The sequence below is a fragment of the Pollicipes pollicipes genome, unplaced genomic scaffold (assembly GCF_011947565.3).
Source record: "Pollicipes pollicipes isolate AB1234 unplaced genomic scaffold, Ppol_2.1 Scaffold_4881;HRSCAF=5763_pilon_pilon_pilon, whole genome shotgun sequence".
NCBI classification, from domain to species: Eukaryota; Metazoa; Arthropoda; class Thecostraca; order Pollicipedomorpha; family Pollicipedidae; genus Pollicipes; species Pollicipes pollicipes.
This window is the reverse complement of record NW_023596576.1, coordinates 48,950,221-48,972,390: the sequence shown is the minus strand read 5'-3', so window position 1 is coordinate 48,972,390 and position 22,170 is coordinate 48,950,221. Positions and strand designations below refer to the sequence as shown.

At 57.0% G+C, this 22,170-nt stretch overlaps 2 protein-coding genes across 2 annotated transcripts in view; both read left to right on the top strand.

The window, feature by feature from the left end:
• The first annotated feature begins 2,745 nt into the window (after window positions 1-2,745).
• LOC119101506 (homeobox protein Hox-A4-like) lies at window positions 2,746-3,686 on the top strand. Its single transcript, XM_037224845.1, has one exon. It carries the CDS (start codon window positions 2,786-2,788, stop codon window positions 3,209-3,211), a length of 426 nt encoding a protein of 141 aa, XP_037080740.1. The 5' UTR covers window positions 2,746-2,785; the 3' UTR covers window positions 3,212-3,686.
• An 8,549-nt stretch (window positions 3,687-12,235) lies between these two features.
• The window catches only part of LOC119100523 (segmentation protein even-skipped), a 50,895-nt gene continuing 40,960 nt past the window's right edge, over window positions 12,236-22,170 (top strand). The window contains exon 1 of the mRNA XM_037223610.1: window positions 12,236-12,255. Within this exon, the coding sequence (XP_037079505.1) occupies window positions 12,236-12,255 (20 nt within the window). The remainder of the gene's footprint in view (window positions 12,256-22,170) is intronic.

The window sequence follows — 22,170 nt, the reverse complement described above, 5'->3', positions numbered from 1 at the left end:
GCCTTCAGAAAAACGCTTTCACACTGACGTGATGCAAGGAACAAGAGCAAAGGAAGCAACAAGAAATTACGTAAGCTGCTCGGTGCATTAGCGAGGCACATTATTCACATGGATTAGACAGTAGTATTAGCCCTATTCTTTTGAAAAACCGAGGAATAAGTCTAACCACTTCAGCTATTGCTCCGATGAAGGCATGTTGCCGAAATGTCAACCTAACTATATCTCCATTTTTCTGTTTTTCCGAGGAATGATACTAATACTGATGTCTAATCCATGGGAAGCAAAAAGAAAGGTCGAAAGTTATACTGGCATATCCTCACGATAAAGTATCGCTTTTAATGTCGATGTGAAAAGGTCACAGATTTCACTGCGATCCACCTGAGGCAGTCGCGTGGCAACGTTAAGGGACCCGCAACATCTCTTCAAAATCGAAAGTCAAAATATGCGTCATGATCTTGAGACCAGTGACGACGGGGTTTCTCTGTAAATGTGAGGCAAACCCCATTTTACCTGGTTTCTTCCCATGCATCGCCAAAGAGTTAAATCAGATCATGACCTGTTGAAAAATAGGGCACCACAGTTATCGCAAAATAACCGACTGCAGAAATATTATAGATGCATGTATATATATATATATATATATATATATATATATATATATATATATATATATATATATATGCTATATTTATATTATATTAACGTGTGTGTGTGTGTGTGTGTGTGTGTGTGTGTGTGTGTGTGTGTGTGTGTGTGTGCGTGTGTGTGTGTGTGTGTGTGTGTGTGTGTGTGTGTGTGTGTGTGTGTGTGTGTGTGTGTGTGTGTGTGTGTGTGTGTGTGTGTGTGTGTGTGTGTGTGTGTGTGTGTGTGTGTGCGTGTGTGTGTCAATATATATCTGAAAAAGCGTAGGCCATGTCGCCCACAATCTAAGAAATGGATTCAGAACGTCAGATGTTCGTTTAAAAGAGTTGATATAAAAATATGAGGCGCGAGGTCGATGTCGGTCTTTCATGGACATTTTATATTTTATTTGGTCCCGGCCGGCCTTTGATGGGATGCCCCAGGGCTGCCTTGTGGTAAGAATTGCACGAGAAAATCAGTACATGACAAAAAAACAGGCTTTCACCAGTTGGTTTTTCGGCATCATGAGCTTAAAGTTGCTGTGTAGAGTTGTCGAAATTCAAGGTACCAAGGGGACCGGCTAGACCGTGTTGTAATCTTGAATAGCGATTATACTGGCGGTTCTTGATATCTCAAGCTGTGCTCATTCTGAACGGAAGAACTTTCAAAAGAAGGTGACTCTCAACATGAGAACTACAAAATGAATTACTCAGCATTAAGGCTTTCTAATCATGTCAGAAATGTAGGAACACACACGGCGATAAAGCAACCGATATTTCCACAAAATTATCACTTCTGATTAGCTAGCACTAAACAGCTCTGTGACGTTATCATCAAATAACGTCCCAGAGCAGGTTTTATAACATTAAGCTTTACACTGTCTATCGTCAATCTCCAGGCGTGATACTATTCACTTTTACAAGCCATTTTACCTATCTGAACCTACGCTCCTAGCGAGACCTTTTCTCGCTGCTAGGAACGTTTAGCGCGCCTAAACACCAGCGCCTTCCCCGCCTTCCGTGGGGCCAGAATCACTACGCTAATCCGTAAATCGGGCGTTAGCCTAGCGGCGCCCGCCGGCCGGCCGACGCCGCCGCACCGCGGCGGCGGCGGCGGCTGAGCGCTGCCATTGGCTGCCGTCCGCAGGCCCCGCCCACCGCCGCCGTCGGCCGCCGCCCGGCAGCGCGGCGCTCACAGCGCTGAGACGCGGGGCGGGAGCGGGACGCCGGCGGGATGTTCGACAACGGAGGTGCGCTGCAGTCTATCGAGGCCATGTGCAAGGACATGGATAGTGGAGGTGAGAGCGCGGCGCCCGCTGGCAGGATGGGAGGTCGTGTTAGCGCTTGTCGGAATTTCCACCAATAGGATGTCTGGCGAGTATCGAGGTTCGCTGCGTTGTCGAAATGCAGTGAGTTCTGCCCCGAAACAGCCCTGAACTGAGCTTGTCGTGCCTATCCCCTTCGGTGCACTTCTTTGTGTCAGGTGTGTCTGTACAGCTGGCGGACTCGGTGGCGTCTTTGGCCGGCACTGACCCCTCACTGTTTCTAAGATGGCTATTTGTCTGTGTTTATGCCTGGCAGATTCCAGCAGGTCCTTCTTTTCAGACAGCTTCTTTTGAAAATGTCAAGGTCATCCGCAAGGGCAATTGAATTGGCATGATTTTAAATGTGATAGAAAAAACAAACAGTTTTTTCTGTTTTCACGACGTGGGTTGATGGTCCTATCTTTTGTTTTGTGCGTTCAGGCTGGCTTAGGTCGCGTGTCGCATATCCGTCTGTCCCGTGTCCGTACCCGTGCCCGTGTCCGTACCCGTGCCCGTGTCCGTACCCGTGTCCGTGTCTGTGCCCGTGCCCGTGTTGTCCGTGCCCGTGCCTGTGTCCGTGACGGTGCTCGCGTCCGTGGCTGCGCCCGTTGTGTCCGTGTGGGCGCCTGTGTCTGGCCCCGGCGAGCCCGTCCCTGACAGCGGACTCGGCCGGCAGTGGAGCTGGACTCGCCGCGGCCGCCGTCGCCGCCGCCCGGCTCGCCGTCGGCGGCCGACGCGGCCGAGCTGAGTCGACGCGTCTCGGCCGACGACTCGGGCAGCCAGAGCGACTCAGGCGGCAGCGCAGCCGGCGGCAGCCCGGCGCCGCGCCGGCCGGCCCGCACCGTGTTCTCGGCCGGCCAGATGGCCTCCCTGGAGCGCGAGTACGCCGCCAACCGCTACCTGAGCACGCCACAGCGCCGCCAGCTGAGCCAGCGCCTCCAGCTGGCCGAGGCCACCGTCAAGGTCTGGTTCCAGAACCGGCGCATGAAGGAGAAGCGCCAGCAGAGCGAGAGCCAGATGCACTACCTGAGCCAGGTCATGCAGTCGTACATGTACCAGCTGCAGTGCGTCGGCGTGGTGCCGCCGCCGCCGCCGCCGCCGCCGCCGCCACCGCCGCCGAGTCACCCGCTACCGCCGCTACAGCTGCCACTGACGCCGCCGGCTGCGCCTGTGACGTCACCAGCTGTGCCTGTGACGTCACCGGCTGTGCCAGTGACGTCACCGGTGGACCTGTGCCGGCCGCGAGTCCGATCACACCACCACCTCTTCAGGCCATACGCTCTATGAGCGTGCAGGTCATGTTCGGTACCGCGCGTTTGTGTTTTGTGTGATCGCCACCGCCCGTGAAATGTTGCCATCGTAGCTGCTTCGTGCCTCCAGAGATCTGCGAGGACGCGGCGCGAGATGAACCGGGATGTACAGCAGGTCCAGGTTTCCAGCCGTTAGTACGTCTGCGTAAATTAACCAAGCAGTAAAAGCGCCGCCTGTGAGCGCCGTCTGGTTAGACGATGACTCACCGGTATTCCTTGAGACGCTTTACGACCCGCTGACGATGCTCGTCGTTCTCCGAACGCCTCGGCTGTGTCGCAGCGAGCCGTCCTGGCTGAGGCTCGCGTGGTAGGAGAACGGCACGAGTGCAGACGACGCACGCTGCAGGTGCAGTGCTGCCGCGTAGCCCGTGCTCCTCCTGTCGGTACGCATATGCTGGGTGGGCTCACTGTTCTCATCGGTAGTAGGCATGGTGGCACAGCGCCGCCCCCCCCCCCCCCCCATAGGTATGGTTGGTGAGGTTCCAGCACTATATTTGCGTTGCCGCTCTGTGGTTGATATTTACGCTTCACTTCATGAACCCCGTTTGTGTATTCCCGCGTTGTTTTGTGAGTAGTGCACCACAGTAGCGCTGGAGATGTTCTGTTATTGGTGTCAATACATTTATTCTTGTACCCAGACAGCGCACTGTGTTTTTGCCCGGAGAGGACCGAGTGGGGTTGATTCAGGTCAACGGCAGCAGGTAGAGGCCCCGCGCCCTCCGCCGAGGCCTTGTCGCCATCCAGGCCTGCCCTCCCCTGTCACATCGGGGAGCGGTGACCCGAGGTCAACTCGGCCCTGCACCGAGCTCGTCACACCCCTCAGCCAGCGACGCCGACGAGCCAGGGGCCCGGGCCCCTGTCCGGGACGGCGTCGGGCCCCTGATCCGGAGCGTCGCCAGCTCTGCTGAAAAGCCGCTCGGCGCCGTCGGTACCTGGGGCTGGCCGTGCGGCGCACGAAGGGACTAAAGGTGGACACAAGGGGGAATACAGGGGGGGGGGGGGTGCACGGAAGCTCAGGGGGCATACAGAGCGACTCAAAGACCCCCAGGGCTACACGGAGGGGCTCATGGGGACACACGGAGGTATAGTAGGTCACACAGGGTACAAGGGGTGTCAGGCGGGGGTAGAAGGGGCTACACGGTGGGACTCATGGGGGACACATGGAGATACAGGGTGTCACACGGGAGCACAAGGGGTCCCACGGAGCGACTCACAGGGGACACACAGGGGTACAGTGGGCCACACGGGGGTACAGGGGGTCACACGGAGGGACTCACGGGGGACACACGGAGGGACTCACGCGGGACACACGGGGGTACAGGGGGGCATACAGGGGTACATGGGGTCACACGGAGGGGTGCATGGGTATCACATGGGGTGCAGGGGGTCACACGGAGGGACTCACGGGGGCACACAGAGGTACAGTAGTTCGCACGGCGGTACAAGCGGTCACACGGAGGGACTCACGGCGGACACACGGGGGTACAAGAAGACTCACGGGGGCAGGGTACAGTAGGTCACACGGGGGTACAGGGGGTTACACGGAGGGATTCACGGGGACACACAGAAGTACAGCAGGTCACACGGGGGTATAGGCGGTCGCACGGAATGACTCACGGAGGACACACGGAGGTACAGTAGGTCACACGGGGGGGGGATGGGGGGGATGGGGGGGGGGGCGGGGGTCCGAGCGTCACCAGTGCGGCAGCTCAGTGCGGACCGGCCCCAGCTGAGGCCACGATCGCCAGGCGTCGGTGGCGTGTGCCCGGCTGGGTAAGACCGGCTCCGGACTGCTATGTCGCTGCCTGTCCGGTGTTCGGACCGTCTGGTGTCCGGACCGGACGTCAAAACGAATGTTGATGCTAGCTCAAAGTGAAAGGAGCCAAACAAGCGTTTGCTGAGGAAAAAACACTGTAGTACGCATTCTGGGTCGTTTGGGGAATGATGTGTTCCGTTTAGTCGTCTCGCGCGTGCTCTTCCATACCCACAGGTGTAGGCTTTAAGGTATTCACAGCAAACTGCGCGTTGTGTGAAGCCTGCGCACATATAGCTGCATCCGCGTTGTGAGCACTCTTTGATTAGCTCCTGATCCTCTCGTCGGTTCGTGCGACTTCTCGGCAAGCAAGCAATGAAAAAATTAGCGAGTTGCAATAAAAAAGCATGGCGTAATCAATCGCGAGGTAAGGAAAGAAGTCACGGCTTAGCCAGCCAGCCAGCCGAGCCCCAGTAGGGGTCAGCCAAGTAGCCGAGCTTCAACAGCGGCCAGCCAACTAGCCGAGTCCCAGTAGCAACCAGCCAACCGAGCCCCAGCAACGTTCAGACAGCCAGCCGAGCTCCAGCAGTGGCCAGCCAACTGAGCTTCAACAGCAGCCAGACAGCCAGCCGAACTCAAGCGGCGCCAGTTAACTGAGCCCAGCAGCGTCCAGACAGCCAGACGAGCTCCAGCAGCGTCCAGACAGCCAACCGAGCTCCAGCAGCGGCCAGCCAGCCGAACGGCGCGCCAGGCGCGGACAGCTCGGGCCCGGCGCGCGGCGCGGCGGCCGCTACGCCATAAATACCGCCGGCCGGCCGGCCGTTACCGCTGCGGCCACCATTCAGATGATGCGCCGATGTGGGCGTCGTTACAGCGCGCCGCGGCCACACAAAGCGCGCCGCGCCGTCTTTGTCGCCGCGCCGTGTGCGCCACCGCGGCGGCGGCGCCCGCGGCGCAGGTGCGGCCAACATGGCGGCCGGTGGAGGCGGCGATCGGCGCTGCACCTGAGCAACGACTGCGGACGGGGGGGGGGGGGGGGGGGGCGGTCTGCTGCGGCATGTCACCGGCAGCCGCTGACAGTAGCTGAACACTGAAGCATCGGAGGGGAGAGGAAACAAAAGTGCTACCCACCGACCATGTGAACGTCGACAGAACGTGCTGGCATACCAGTGCCAGGTATGCTAACCGTCGGCAGTGATCAGGCCTTAGCACACTGATAAGTATATCCTCGTTGTAAAAGCCCGGGCCAATGAGGCCGAATGAGAACCTACGCTAGACGCAATCGCTTTGAATCCGGTAGGTTTATTTGCGACCCAATAAGAGCTTTTAATTGGGCGAGCGTGGCACTAATTGAAAGAAAGGCCAGGTTAGATCGGATAAAAATCCTGGGAGGCTGCCGGTGTAATTCGTGTCCGACATTTTTATTCCAGACCAATGAAGGACGGGCCCGCGGGCAGTCCAATCTCGGCTGTTGGATTTCATTGCCTATCGCACAGAAGCAGTGGGAACGGTACACTAGATTAATCCAAGCGAGAAGGTGAGGTTTTGAGGTCTCTTTCGAGATATTTTACAACAGTTACGAATTCAAGGTCGCGCAGGCTGAATAACACAGCAAGTGTGCATGCATTGACGAACACACGTTTCGTTATCAACAAATTTGGTAAATATTAATGAGGCGCGAAGACAAGTTCGTCTATCAGACCTCAATAATTTGGATTAAATTGGGGGTCCCTTTCTTAGAAATTTGGCATGGTTTTCTCAGACTCTGTAACTGATCCTAATGCAAAAATGTTTTGAGATCAGAATCTTCCGATGGGTAGATATTTGCCGGAACTCTGACTCTGCCACTGTGAGGAGGACATCCGCTTCACAGATAATTCTGAATAATTTCTTTTAAGCATAAGTAGCACCGAATGATTCGTGTGAGCCGGAGCCTGAGCGAGTCCCAGTAGAACTGTGAAAAACTTGACTGAACGGCCGGCCCGTCCCGATCGTCACGCGTTCTTCAACCTACCGACACCTCTTTCATCCTGTTTCCAGAAATACAAGCGGTTTGCTTTGAATGTTATGCTGCTTAGAATTTGCAAGCATTTGCCCACAAGCTGCTCGAACAGGTGTATCGAACTTGAATGTGCATTGTAGTAAGACTGAAATATTTATTTCGCTATTCGACTGGCGTGGGAAAGGTCAATTCATTGACCCCATTGACCTGCGAAAAAGTTGAAGAACACGAATCGGAGCCGGCTTCAGGCCCTGACAGCCCGAAGTGGCAGCCACACGAGGGCAATCAGCGCAGACGGAGGAGAGAGCGACCAATCGTATCGGCTAAGTGTGGCTTGATGAATGCATCAGGTGCAGCCCGCCCACGCGCAGACCGCGCATTCGCCCGTGTACGCGCATTTTCAAGGATTGGGGCCAGGTATGGGCAACTAAAGGATTTCAAGGATATGGGCCACTAAGGCAGGCACAGACATGAAATATTCTACACGGTGCAGGCGAAGGTACCGTCAACAAATGGCGACTTGACTTCAACACTGCGGGAGCATTCGAATTGGAGGCGCCCAATGGTAATCGGAAACAGACAGACATACTTCGGCAGTCCGCAGTACGACCCACTCGTTTGGAACGGTCAATTTCTTAACACTTTAGTCCTTGCTACCACGAGATCAAGATCAGATTTGCCATTAGGACAATAGCTTTATTTTACGTTTACATCGGATGGTGTTGTCTCATGAATCGTAACTAGAATTACAGTAATAACAACATATACTAAGTATGGCTCAAGCACACAAGATGTGTTTTCAATGTCTGTGGACATGGTCGGGATATAAGGTTTATCGGCGGAGCTTTTTCAAGCAAGGAATCTCAACAGCTTCGTTTTTCGACGGCCGCTTCAGTCTAGTTAGGTCACCTCAGTAGTTCACGGCGCGCGTAAATATTCAGAGAGGCAAACAACGCACCGAGTATCTCCTGCAAAGCCTGATTTCAACATTTTGGTTCGTACTTTTCACCCTATGTCCCAACAAGCTTGACGAAAGGCAGTCAATGTACTCTTAAAATGATGAAGCTAACTCATCATATTCACGAACCGATCTATCGAACCACGTGACCGGACTGCCTGACTGAACTCCGCTAGGGACGTTTGAATGCGACATATTTACAGATTCCACACTTGCACTTGTCATCTAACCCTTGATACCCAGTCACTTAACAAAGTGAAAATCGATTATTGTCATTCCGCCTTTTCATGGTGGATGAATAGCGCGGCGGCTGACATATTGTTACATTCAAATGGCGGATATACTTCCTAGAGGCGTCCAGCCGCCGTCACCCCGCGAAAAGCCCGGCAATTTTCCGGGTGGTCAGGACGGTCACTTACCGGAATTCTGCACGTGCCACGACCCCCTGCCGGCGCAGATCAAAGCGCCGCCCTCCATCAGTGGCGTTCGCCCTCGGCTATTAATGCGCCGACGATCGTCTGTCCACTGCCATCCCTTATGACAATGACAAATTTCCGCGCCAGTCTTTGTGTTTTATGGAACGCCGGCATTCTGACTTTGCCGGGCGCCGGCCATTAGCCCGCCTAATTGATTAGCGCCCAGCTTCAAAGGTGCCGCCGCCACCGCCAGGCCGACGATGTTGGTTTACTCAGCACGACTTGATTGGTGGCTGTTTGTGCTCCGGCTCCAGGCTTCGCGCAGCGCTGTGTTGTTCCGGTGCGAATGGCTGATTGAGCCGCAATGGCCGCCGGAACCAACGCCGTGGGGGCGCTACGGTCGCCCCCATTGCGCCGGTATCGCGGCATCGTTAAGGCCCGGGAATGCAGGCGAGGCTCGCTTGACGTCGGCGGGGGTGCTCGCGCCTGACCGAACAAAGCCGGGCCGAGGATGGGAGCCCGTCGCCATCAGTTCGCACCCGTGGTGGCTCATCCCACTCATTGCGGAGGTGATAATGAATGGTTGGAACATAATGGCGTCAAAAGATTTGCAACGCTAGCTAGGGTACAGTGCAAAAGAATTACGAAACTCGAAGAAATTTCGCCCGATCAATTCATTTCAAAGAGTCATTGGTGGCTCCATGACGAAGAGGTAACATCAATTTCCCAGCAAAAGGTGATTGTGCTGAGGATGAGGGCATTTCAGGTGCACCATTGTCACAAAAAATGCCGCGCGTGATGAAAATTATCAACGCCAGTGCATGTGGGGGGGGGGGGGGGGGAGGTGGCTGGATGCTCTCTTCTACTGGTGTTGTCGACCTTACTTAGCTTATGCCTACACACTTGTGTACTTGGCTGTTTTAAAAAAAATTGCCCGAATGAAACGCACATGCCCAGACATTCTTTTCCGGGCACACTGCATCACGAAGCTATTGCTAAGAGATGCTAATTGCTAAGATGCATTGGGATATCTTTGCGTATACATCCTTAGTCAGCGGCTCACTCGTGATGCGAGGATATCTGACCATGGTCCTGCGATCTACGCGCCTTCCAGATAAGCATCTAAATGTGACATCAGTTGCTTTAGTTAGTTCTCTTTACCTGTAGTTTTTGGCCTAAACCTCTGGCCCAGTGCAAAATTACATTTACCGTTGTGTGATGTAGCCTAGCCTGCATGTGCAAAATGTTGATAATCTTATCCCCATTGACAGCCAACAGTAAAAAAGGCTTTTTGTATAACAAGGATATGTCTAGATTGGTATTTACAACACATATAGGCCATATCCCGAGAAAAAAACACGTAACAGCGGTAAATATTTACAAGTTAATGTTACAAATTGGCTTGTAAACTCAGCCACATCGGTAGTTACGTACCAGAGCATTTTTAATCCCAAAAGCGGAGATATCTATGGGCATGCCAGCGCTGTATGTCATGCAGATAAAAAACTTCATTGAGGCCTAGAGAAGTAGTATAATGAGGAATGTGCCATCTACCCGGTTTGTGTGCCGCATATGTGGCACAGCACACGGATGAGGCTGTGAGCAGGCGCAAGCTCGACCCCATCGTTTATCATGGGACTCAGACCATGGCTCACTGCGTATTTTTCTTGCATTAACAAGTTCATCTTGTAGGTCATAAGAAATGTTAAGATCATAATTCAATTCTTGACACGTTTCTTATTAAGCAACGTGTGGTCGTGTGGTCGTTCTTGACAACGTATCAAGCAATGCATTTTAAAGTTAAGCTTGTTTCGTTGATCGTGTTTAGGAGATTTCTTTTTCTTTGCTTCCTAAGACATCTATGAGTATATTTCATTAGGGCTTACGTCCGTATTAAGGTTTTCACTGTGCCAGTAAGTGTTAATTTAAGTAGGTTTATGAGCTGCAGGTGCAGCAAGCGGTGAGATAGAATCAAGCGATTTTTTACCAACCCAACGTTAACAGCCTTCAGAAGTGCATGCGTTGGACAACAGAAACCTCACTTTGCCGCTGCATAGTTAGGCTGAATTATTTCTTCCTATCGTGGGATGTAATGGGGCCGTGCCATGGCGAAAATTCTCTTCCACCACATACAAGAACACGCCATATTTACATTATGATTGTGCTTGCAATTTCGGTAAAAGCCTATGCATAGCCTTAAATGCGATGTCTCACAGCCTCACCGGGGATAGCTGTGCCAAGGGTCTCCAAAGTCGTTCAAACCCTATACTAGATTCCTGCTGAAAGCCAAAGACTTTTACTGCTACGTAAGAGCCTTACTTCATTATCAGATGGGCGTTCGCATTCAGACGTTCCTGCTAGATAATTGTCATCTTTTTCTCGCAAGCGCGGAGCCACATGGCCAAACACCTCATCAGATCACTCTGGGGTCATGCGGAAAGACATACAAAGCTCCCCAGATTTGTTCCATTTTCTCCCAGCATTGATGCATATTTTCCTCTGGTGCTTCGAAGCTTCAGCGATCCACACACCCAAACACAGCGCACAGGAGGTGGCGAATCGCTTTGAAGCCCAGGCGCTGGTAAACAAGATCATTCCGCGTCATATGCCTGTCGAGTGAAGTCTTCATTTCTGAAGCACAGCGACCATTTTGCGACCATTTTGCCGTCTTCCCGTGAAAGAAATCCCGAAAGAATCCGGAAGGAATCCGCACACCGCCGACATTTGTCACAACAGCCATCCCTTTTTAATGAAAATATGCGCACGTGACGCCTGCGGCGGGGCAGTGCGCCCGAGCCGTCCGTCTGTGGGCCCCGTGCGGCGCGGGCGGTCGGCCGGCAGGGCCGCGGGCGGGCCGCGGGCGGGCGGCCGCCACCGCACGCCGAGCCGCCAGACGGCTCCATTAGAGGCGGCCGGCCAGCGACGGCCTGTTTTCGGCGCGGTCCAGACGGGGGACGGACGCGTGACCGTTGCCCGGTCGCGCCGCGCCTCGGGTGGTAGGCGGCGGCCAATTGCGGCCGGTGATCCATCATCTGCCACCGCAGCCGGATGATGTCTTTGTCGCAGCTCGGACGGGCCGCGGCGGCCGTGGGTGGTCAATGGGCGGCCTCATCGAGCGCCTCAGTGCGCCGGACCCGCCTCATCATGGGACAATTTCGGCCGGGATTGTGGGCGGCTAGCGGTGGGCGCGAGAGCGCGCGACCCGCCGCTATCGGCGCTGGCCGTCGCGTCATCTATTATTGGTGGTCGGGCCGGGCCGGGCCGGCCGCGTGTGGCCGTATTGGTGGTCGGGCCGGGCCGGGCCGGCCGCGTGTGGCTAATGGAGTTGTAAGTCGCAAGCGCCACCCCCGCTGATCGCGCTGCGACCACACGGCACGCCGGCCCGACCGGCCCTGCAGGTCCGGCCAGTTCTGGAGACCCGACAGGCTCCGGAGGCCCGGCCAGCTAAGGAGGCCCGACCAGCTCCTGAGGTTCGACCGACCCTGGAGGCCCGACCAGCTCCTGAGGTTCGACCGGCCCTGGAGGCCCGGCCAGCTCCTGAGGTTCGACCGGCCCTGGAGGCCCGACCAGCTCCTGAGGTTCGACCGGCCCTGGAGGCCCGGCCAGCTCCTGAAGTTCGACCGACTCTGGAGGCCCGACCGGCTCCGGAAGTCCGACCAGCTCTGAAGGCTCAGCGGCTCTGGAGTTACAGCGGCCCTGGAGGCCCGACCGGCTCTGGAGGCCCGACCAGTTCCGGAAGACTGACTGACTCCAAAGGCCCGACGGGATCTGGAGGCCCCGGAGGCCCGACCGGCTCCGGAGGCCCGACCGGCTCTGGGGGCTCGGCGGCTCTGGAGGCCCGACCGGCCGGCGGGAGTCGCTCGGCGACTGACATGACCTCCCGGCTGCTATGGTGAGCTGAGCAAACGCAGCGCTGCTGTGATGGCTCTGTTAAGTTTATGGCTGCGGTTGGATCCGGTAAAGCGGTATGCCTTGTTAGACTCGTTCGCTAATTGAGCATTCATTCAGAAGGCTGACGACCTATGCTAGGACTGGATATTCAACGTGGTGTAGACTACGTTTCTACGTGTTTCGGGCTAGTGCAGACGGAATGAGCTGGCACGGTGATTGGGTGCGTGCATAGGTGTACCACCACGTCTCTGAGATTGGGAGGAGCAAATCAGATTTTGGGGGGAGTAAATGAGAATCTGGGGGAACGCAAGCTTGACCCGACATTTTAAATTGGAAAATGGGAAAAACGTGCATTCTATGGGCAAAACTGGAGAGGACAAAAGCCTCTTCTGTTGAAATTGGGAAACACGCACTGGCTACACCCAGGTATTGTTATTTCGCATTGTTAGAGAAAGAGTTGATGCAAAACAGACAATCAATCCTGCTATATTTCACTTACTTCAAGCGTTAAAATGGTTTGGTCTGAGTTGCCTAGGAGACTTTCGCCACTCCAGTGGAAGCCCAGCAGCTCGCGCGGAGCCCCCCCCCCCCCCCCCCCCCCCCCCCAGCAGTGACAATCAGCGCTGACAAGCTGCTGATTGCCACGAGCTCGGCTGGCTTGCCGGAGGCGCAGCGGCAGCAGCGGCTCCCAAACCGGCCGGCTGGAGGTGCTGAGGCGGCGGCGGTTCTCAAATCGGCCGTCGTCATGCGGAGCCGCCTGCCCCCGGTAGCGTCTCATGCACTCTAGTGCCCCCATGCCATCACGCTGCCTCCCTCCCCCTCGCCCCACTTCCTACCGCTTTAAAACACTGACATTGATTTGTGACAATCGGCTGTGTTTGTGTATAATAGTGCACTGCAATCTGTATGATCCTGTGCTGATGGTTCGACTGGTGGGCAGAAAAACCAGCTGGGAGAACGATCTCACGACGAGCTGTACATAAGCTGAGTGCGTTCTGTACGGGCTAGAGGGGAGACAGGAGAAGTACACTGGGTAATAGCATGGTCAGCCGGCTCTGGGTGGCGTTATCGTGAAGGCGAAGATGTGATCCCAGACAACTCTGAAAGAAGGCGCTCCGCTCACGGCATCTCGTGGAGCAAATTAACCAAAGTGCCCTCTGTCGCCTCAATCATCAGCCGACATTGGTGCCGCTGTCCCGGCGGATAATCTGGATTGCCGGTGCTCTTGTTTTGGCGGATAACACAGACTCCCGGTGCCCCTGTCTGGGCGGATAACACAGACTCTCGGTGCTCCTGTTCCGGTGGATAATCCAGATTCCCGGTGCTCCTGTTCCGGTGGATAACAGACTGCCGGTGCCCCTGTCCCGGTGGATAACACAGACTGCCGGTGCCCCTGTCCCGGCGGATAACACAGACTCCCGGTGCTCCTGTCCCGGCGGATAACACAGACTCCCGGTGCTCCTGTCCCGGCGGATAACACAGACCGCCGGTGCCCCTGTCCCGGCGGATAACACAGACCCCCGGTGCCCCTGTCCCGGCGGATAACCAGACTACCGGTGCCCCTGTCCCGGCGGATAACACAGACTCCCGGTGCTCCTGTCCCGGCGGATAACACAGACCCCCGGTGCCCCTGTCCCGGCGGATAACACAGACTACCGGTGCTCCTGTCCCGGCGGATAACACGGACTCCCGGCCCCGCGCCATGGTATATCCCGCCAAGCTTATCGTGAACAGTCCTTGAACGCTCCTGTGGTTACTGGTCGTCCCAACGGAGGTCAAAAGGCTGGAGTCCACAGACTGTCGTAAATGCAGTCGCAGGTAGCGAGGTAATTAATTCATACGACCATGGTGGCCAGTGTCCCGCATTAAGCAGCCTTCCAAAACTACGGAATGAGCCGCCCGCCGGAAGGAGTTCCAAAAATGTTTCTACTACGCTCTCTATCGCTTCTTGGAGGCTCCACGCCCTTGCAAACTGCAAGAAGCAAACACTTAATTGAAATTCGGAAGCCTTCAGCTAAAATAAAGTGACCGACAGCGTTGTTGCGTATATCACTGCTTTAACCGCTGAGACCACAGCAAGGTGGCAGAGGATGGCCGGGCTAAGGGGAGGTTCGAAACGTTCCTCAACCTTAAGGAGCGCTTCTAAACTTAAGCATAACTTAAAACATTCGTGGTGCGAATGAAGGTAGCGCCAAAACACCGCTTACTGCGTAAAATGGAAATGAGAATTGGCCATCGCAGTGGAGTGTATACTCATGCAAAAGTTTCGGCCCTTTCACAAAATCATCTGTCAGTTAAACACAACTGTAAACAGAGTTCAACATATGCTGCCATCACATGATGCCGCAGAAGCGAGACCGGCTGTCGATAAGCCAAATAACACCACTCCATGCGTAGGCACGCCAAAGCCGTGACGATTTTACAGCTGAGCTAAACAGACGAAGCACCGCGATGCTTCCCCATCACAACAGCGGCCCATTAACTGCTGGGCTTCGCTGGCTGACAAACGGACGGCGCTAAATCGCATCATTTTCGCGTCATTAGTTTGGCTGCCTGCGACCCGGGCTTATTCTCAGCCGTTGGTAACGTGCCAACTCATGCAGACGCCCCCACCGTGAATTGGCCAATCAAACAAAAGATCCCGGGGGATAGGCGCGCTGCCATATTTCATGCATAATTTCCATTTTATCAGGTGCATGATTGAGTGGCTCTATCTTGCCGGCCTGTGGACGCTCGGGCCGTTTATCCTGTTGTAATCTCGGCCGTCCCCGGAGACCTATTTCGTCGGCCGGGACGCATCTGGGCATGATGCTGTAATACAGCCAGCAATTACCATAGATATAGAGGACGGCCCAGTTTATAAGCGATCAGTATCTAGATTGGCCGACGGCGCGGCGGCGCGCCATTTCACGGCGACAGCAGGACGGCGCGGAGACGGAGACGGCACGGACCGCTGAGCAGACGGCGCGATGACCTCAGATGACCTATTCCTATCTCAACTGGGCGGAACTGAACTGAGCCGAGCTAACGCAGCCCGGGGAGATGGCTGAAGATGGCTGGCCACAGAGGAGCTGACCCGAGCCGGTTTGGTCTGGCCTACCCTATCTGAGCTAGCCTTATCTGAGCTAACCTTGTGGGAGCTAACCTGAGCTGAGCTTAGCTCAGCTAGCCTGACATGATCTGAGCCGTACTGAGCTGACCTAGGCTGACTTGGCCCAACTGGATTTCAGATATACTGGCCAGGTCGGACTTGACCTGGTCTAACCTCACCTCAGATGACCTGACCTGATATTACCCAGCTAAATTAGATATGTGTGTCACCTCTGGAGCGGTCGCCACGGCCGGTCTACATCTGGAGCCGTCGCCCTGCGGGTGGGGCGGTGAGGGAATGCGTTCGGGTGGTGCAATGAATGACATCAAATCGAAGCAGGGACAATGCGATCTTTAACGACTTTTAAAACACATCATCGCGTGAGTCTAGCCCAGTATAATAACCTGTCCTTATGACCAGCTTGAGCTTAACGCCTCGCCAACTGATGCAACACGTCCGCTTCAGAACTAACATAAGTTGTGCACCTGTCACCGTCGCGCGTGGGATCCGCAAGACAGGCATCCACGCACCCCATAACTTACGCCGGAAAGTACCAGCACCGTGCGTCCACACTTGACCGGCCCGGCTCCTCGCGACATTCGAAACCGCTTCCGGCCCTCGACGCGAATCGGCCGGCGTCGGCGGCAGTCGGGTCTTTGGGGCGCTCCTCCAGCTCCCGCCCCTCAGCCTGTCGCTGCCGCTTTGTGTCGCATTCGCCGGCGCGCGTCCGCGTGGAGGAGACGCCAAACAAAGGCTGATAATCCGGCCGAAACACGGCGCGCTGACGGGCGGCGCCGCCAGCGCCACCGGCATCAAAGCGGCGAGCGTGTGTGACTCGGCGCGTCATGGTGCCGGCACCGGATTAGGCGCGGCCGGGCCGGCGCTGAGCGGCGTATCGGTGCAGCAGCGGCCCGCAATGACAGGGCGCGGCCGGCTTATGTCGGCGCCGTGATGGATGGTGGGCCAGCCGGGCGGTCCGACCTCACGGTCAGATTAGCACGGGGCCGGCCACCCGGGCCCCGCGCCGGGGACGGACAGGCCGGGCAGTCGGTGACGCCCCATCGGAAGCACCCCGCTTGGGAGCGGTGACGGGCCGGCAACGGGGCCGGCCTGCCTCAGATCCGGCTCCAGCGGGGCCGGCCTGCCTCAGATCCGGCTCCAGCGGGGCCGGCCGGCCTCAGATCCGACGACAGCGGAGGTGACCGGCCTCGGATCCGGATCCGGAGGTGATCGGCCTCGGACCCGGTGCTACTGGAGGCAGCCAGCCCCGGATCCGGATCCGGAGGTGACCGGCCCCAGATCTGGATTCAGAAGTGAGCGGCCCTGGATCCGGCGCTAGAGGGGTTACCAGCCTGAAGCCATCTCACGCTGATTACTGCTCCAGGCGCCCGCTCTGACGCCATGTATAGAGCTGGCTGGCGGGTGGCTGGTAAGGGACTGCAGCAGCGAACGGTGACGCGCATGCATGTGCGGGCCAATGATTCCTGCAGTGGTGATCACAGAGCACACATGGATAAAGACGTGCAGTTGCGATGACCCGGCTTTCGGACAGGCCAAAAAGTGTGGTCGAGAGTGATGAAGTGATAGTTGTGGAATCCGCAGGCTTCGAGGCTCCATGTTTAGACATCCGCCGATGCCGATCAGCACCGGTGCATGCAAACATGGATGAGTATATAATTATGGCACAATTTACAGCGCACCTTTCTGACTCGGTAACTGATTTACAGAGGTATTGTTTTTCTTGCGCCATTTGACACTACTCACGAACAAAAGGTGATTTTTTACACCCTCTCGGACGAGTGGCCAGTGAGTTTGCACAACAAAACAACGGTTTAATCACTTGACTTTTGGGTATTCCCTACGTTTGTCTAGACCCTCTTACATTCCAGTGAGTAATTATCGAGCCCTCACGAAGAAATCTTCACACACAAGCCAAACACTCTCTGTTGTACGCATTCCTACTCAGTAAAGCCCCCACGAATTAACACCTCGGATTTCCAAATGCCAATGGTAGGAGAGCGTTGACTTCGACAGCACTCTCACTCGGAGCCGAGATCCTCAGACCTCAAGTCGGAAGGCCGCAGTACTAGCAGGCGAGCCTTCCAAACATCACCCACAAACCATCGAGGGCGGCGTAGAACCGGCTGATCTGCCGCGGGCAGCGTGCGCCGTGCCACACTCCAGCCCGGCTCGACTCAGCCATGCCAACCGGGTAATCCCCGCCTCCCAAACGTCTGGGCTCCACGACGAGTGCACCGCGCCGTCCGAGGGCGGCACATCCGGTGGAGCCTCGTGCTCGGCTCGGCTCGGCTCGGCTTGACTCGGCTCGGCTCGGCTCGGCTCGGCCCGGTTCGGCTCGGCTCGGCTCGGCTCAGCTCGGCTCGGCGCGGCTGGGCTGGGCTGGGCTGGGCTGGGCTGGGCTGGGCTGGGCTGGGCTGGGCTGGGCTGGGCTGGGCTCGGCTCGGCTCCACTCGGCTCGGCTCGGCTGGGCTCGGCCCGGCTCGGCTCGGCTCGGCTCGGCTCGGCTCGGCTCGGCTCGGCTCGGCTCGGCCCGGCTCGTCCCGGCTCGGCTCGGCCCGGCTCGGCTCGGCTCGGCTGGGCTCGGCTCGGCTCGGCTGGGCTCGGCCCGGCTCGGCCCGGCTCGACTCGGCTCGGCCCGGCTCGGCCCGGCTCAGCTCGGCTCGGCTCGGCTCGGCTCGGCCCGGCTCGGCTCGGCTCAGCTCGGCTCAGCTCGGCTCGGCTCGGCCCAGGCTCGGCTCGGCCCAGCTCGGCTCGGGTTGGCCCGGCTCGGCTCGGCTCGGCTCGGCTCGGCCCAGTTCCGCCCGCCGCTGTGTCGTCCAGCCAGCGGCCATTACCGTGATATGACCGGCGTATCACGTGTATCTGTTCCCAGGAACAAGCCGATGCCATCGCTCGGGCTCCGAAGCGAGGAAATGACATTCATTATCGCCGCGTAACGACCTTTTATTATTCACTAATGCATTCTAGCGGCGCTGCGATTGGCGTGTTTATTCGGGTGGTTTCCATATTTGAGCGGTGGCCGCGCCACCGTCCGTCAGACGCGTGGAGCCGCGTGTCGTGCCTCCGGGCAGCCCGGCTCCGGCCGCGGCCACACGCGCGACTCAAGAGGCCTCGCTCGGGACACTGACGCGGCTCGGGAGGTCTGGCATTGGACACGGATGTGGCTCGGTAGGCCTTACATGGGACATACGCGCAGCTCAAAAGGCCTCGTTCGGGTCACAGACGCAGCTCGAGAGGCCTCACACGGAGCATAGATACGGCTCGAGAGGCCTCGCTCGGGACACAGGCGCGACTCGGGAGACCTCGCGTGAGATACAGGGACAGCTCGGGTGACCTCACATGGGACACGCCGCATCGGCCGCTATTTAGCAGGTGACCCATCCTGCCAACTCCGCACCAGTTGGCGGGTGACCCATCCGCCAGCTCCGATGCGCTAGGGCTATGGAATTTTCTTCCAAGTTGGGGGGGGGGGGGGCGGGGCGGTAGTCATTACCACCAAGAGGTTATCTCGGCTTTCTCAAGAATCGAATGATCTTAATTGCAAAAACTAAATCACTAGGAAAAACATAGTTCAATTCACTAGAATACACACACAAAGATTTGCTTCGCAATTATTATGCTTTTCTCTCACAAAAAGTGAAAATACATATGAAGAAGTTGTGAGCTTCTGGACAAATCTGGTCTTTCTCCATCGCCCTGCCCCACCCATCACGATCCCTCACCCACCCTCTCTTTCTCCACTCCAATCACCCACCCTCTCATGAGGCTCTGTTTATGACCGCCGGTTACATTTAGCCACCGCGCTGCGCGACATGGCCGGCAAACAAACAAAGGTGCGGCCAGCCTTGAACGTTGGAGCTGTTGAGCCCCAGCCGCTGTCATCAGCTCGACCCCCTCCCTGGCGGGGACGGGGGGACATCCTCCCATACTCCACAGCGTCCGCCGCTTCAGGCGAGGAGACCTGGGAGGCGCTTCTCAGGAGCGTGGCCGGAGCCGCACGCTCGATTTCCTACGACCATCGCAGCATTACAGCATGTTAACGAGACCAGAGACCGCCTCCCACACTCCGCAGTGTCGGCCGCGTCAGACCAGGAGGCCTGGGAAGCGCTCCTCAGGAGCCGGACCGGAGCCGAGCGCTCCGATTTTCTATGACCATCGTAGCATTACGACACGTTAACGAGACCAGAGACCGGACCCGATTTACGGCCGCGCCCGAAGAGCGCCGTCCGGCAGCGGTCGGCCGGCGTATTTTACCATGATGACTTAATTGGGGCGCTGATTCGGCTCGATTAATTCGAACTGTGGTGCGGCGCCGGTTTTTGTGTCGCCGGGCAGCGTCGGCTGATTTAGGGCGGGGTGCGGAAGGAGGGAGGGAGGGGCACACGGTGGCCGGCTCCGCCACCGGCCGCCGTCCTCCGGCTGCGCGGCCCCAGATCATCCGGTTTATGGGTTTATATGGCTGTCGATCAGCCGCGGGCGCAGACGCCGTGGACGGCGGCGCCGCTGCCGCACGCTCCTGACTGAGCGCGGCCGCCGGCGGTGGCGGCGCTGCAGATGCTGGCTCGAGGTGACGCTGAGGGCGGCAGTGCACGACATCATATGATGTGACGACGCGTGACCAAAAGGCTCCAGATTAGTTTTCCCCATCAACCAGTTTATGGCCACGCATAGCAGTTCTGGCATTATAAACCACGCGGTAGCATCAGGCTTCGAAGTGTGACGAGGATATCATTTTGCTTGCAAGACCTGGCTCTCGGACTCTCCACCTTAAAGCTTTTCGGCCTGTTCCAGTGAGCCCTAGCAGAACTATTATTTCCCAGCACGGCCCTGCTGATACGTACCCTGAGCTCGCACGTTATGCTCCCGCGTCTGTTGCGCTCAGCACGACCCATGATCCCGTTTCTCCAAAGCTTAGCACGGCCATATTGCCACACCTGCTCACGTCCTCCTGCCCTGCAGTTGAGCTCAGCGCGGTCACCCCCTAGCGTCCGATGAGCTCAGCGCGGTCACACCCTAGCGTCCGCCGAGCTCAGCGCGGTCACCCCCTAGCGTCTGCCGAGCTCAGCGCGGTCACATCCTAGCGTCTGCCGAGCTCAGCGCGGTCACATCCTAGCGTCCGCCGAGCTCAGCGCAGCCACACTCTCGTCCGCTGAGCTCAGCGCAGCCACACACTCTTGTCCGCTGAACTTAGCGCAGCCACACTCTCGTGTCTACTGAGCTCAGCACAGTCACACTCTCTTGTCCGCTGAGCTCAGCTCAGCCACACTCCTGCGTCTTCTGCGCGCGGCCAGTGGGCCCGCCTGCAGCCGCGCCCGGAGCGTTGTCTCAGGGCGCCGCCGCCGCCGCCATCTCGATCGCAGCCGCGCCCAAACAGAGTCATTAACGGCGTCATTCCGGGTGTTTGGGTTGTGATCACCATTAGCCCTGATGCGGAGCGGTCCGTGCTATCGCAGCGGCCTCCGGTGCGCGCGCGGCGGAGGCCCGCCGCCGCCCCGCCCGGCTGGCCGCCACCACCTGATCCCCCCAACAATGATAGATGGCGGCGGCGGCCGGAGGAGAGCGGCCGCCGCTCGCCGCTGACGACCAGGTGGATCAATAGAACCGGGCGGCGCGGCCAGCGGCGTTAACTGGGAGCGAGCGCAGCCGGCCGGCGCCGCCTCCACTTCTCGGCGGTACATCACCGGTCTAAACCCGTTCAAGTCGACACCATTGGGAGGAGCGGCTCTCAAAGGGTGTTCTGATTGCAATGGTCGCGTACCGTATAGTTTTTGAATCTGCGGAGATAATAAACTCTCTGCGCAATTGTTTTCGGATTGGGGCGTGGCTGAACGATAATCAGACCTCCCTGGACCAGCTGAGTACACTGGCCCTGTTCATGTTTTAATACTCATCCGTTGCTATTACATTGCCTGATGGTACGCCGCGTAGACAACTGACAATTCAGTGTGTGCATGTACTATCATGGTGAAAAACAAAAATCGTAGTGTTACGCCACACCTGAGATGAGACGTCAGCACACACTGAACTTGTATCCGGCCCAATCATTCCCAATCCCGTCAATGGTATTGTTATTGACACGGCGGTGTTTCGGGCAGACGTCTCTGGCCATCAACACGGAGTGGAGTGATTGTTAGATCAGCTGGCTGAAACGGCGTGCAGATGGCCAAAGCGCTGAGGCCATATGCCATGACGAAGACGACAGCTGGAATAGTCAATCAATCGGAACTGGGATAATAGTTTTCTATGCTTGGTTTCCAGCACTTATATACACGCCAAACTTAACCTGCCCCCACATCCAGGATTGTATATTGGACCCAACTTTAAGCCAGGCGTTTTTTCTGCTTCTGTTGTATAGCTTCCTACACGCAAAATTGCCGTGTTTGGTTGTCATTCATGTGTTATCTTTCATGGCGCCAGCCGACAGCTTTTAAAATAGCTCAAACGTATAGATAGCGTCAAGCAAAAATGAGCGTCAAAGTTCTGCCAAGTTTTGCCTCAGCATCAGGCGCATGGAGCATCAACATTCAGTAGACATGCATATGGTAACAGAATTCAACGGGGCGAGCACAGGACCGCAGAACAGACCTCGGATGGACGGCCGTCGGCAGCGTGTGACACTGGCCGAGCCATGCCCAGGAGATCCCTGCAAAGGGGGAGGTCCCAGAGGTGCGTGTGACGCCACCCCGGCGCAGAGGACACGACACCGGAGCAGGTCCCAGAGGTGCGTGTGACGCCACCCCAGCCCAGCAGACACGACACCAGAGCAGGTCCCAGAGGTGCGTGTGACGCCACCCCAGCCCAGCA

Excerpts from the sequence above, each read along its gene's own strand:
- LOC119101506 (XM_037224845.1), top strand. The coding sequence starts at position 2,786 with ATGGCCTCCCTGGAGCGCGAGTACGCCGCCAACCGCTACCTGAGCACG.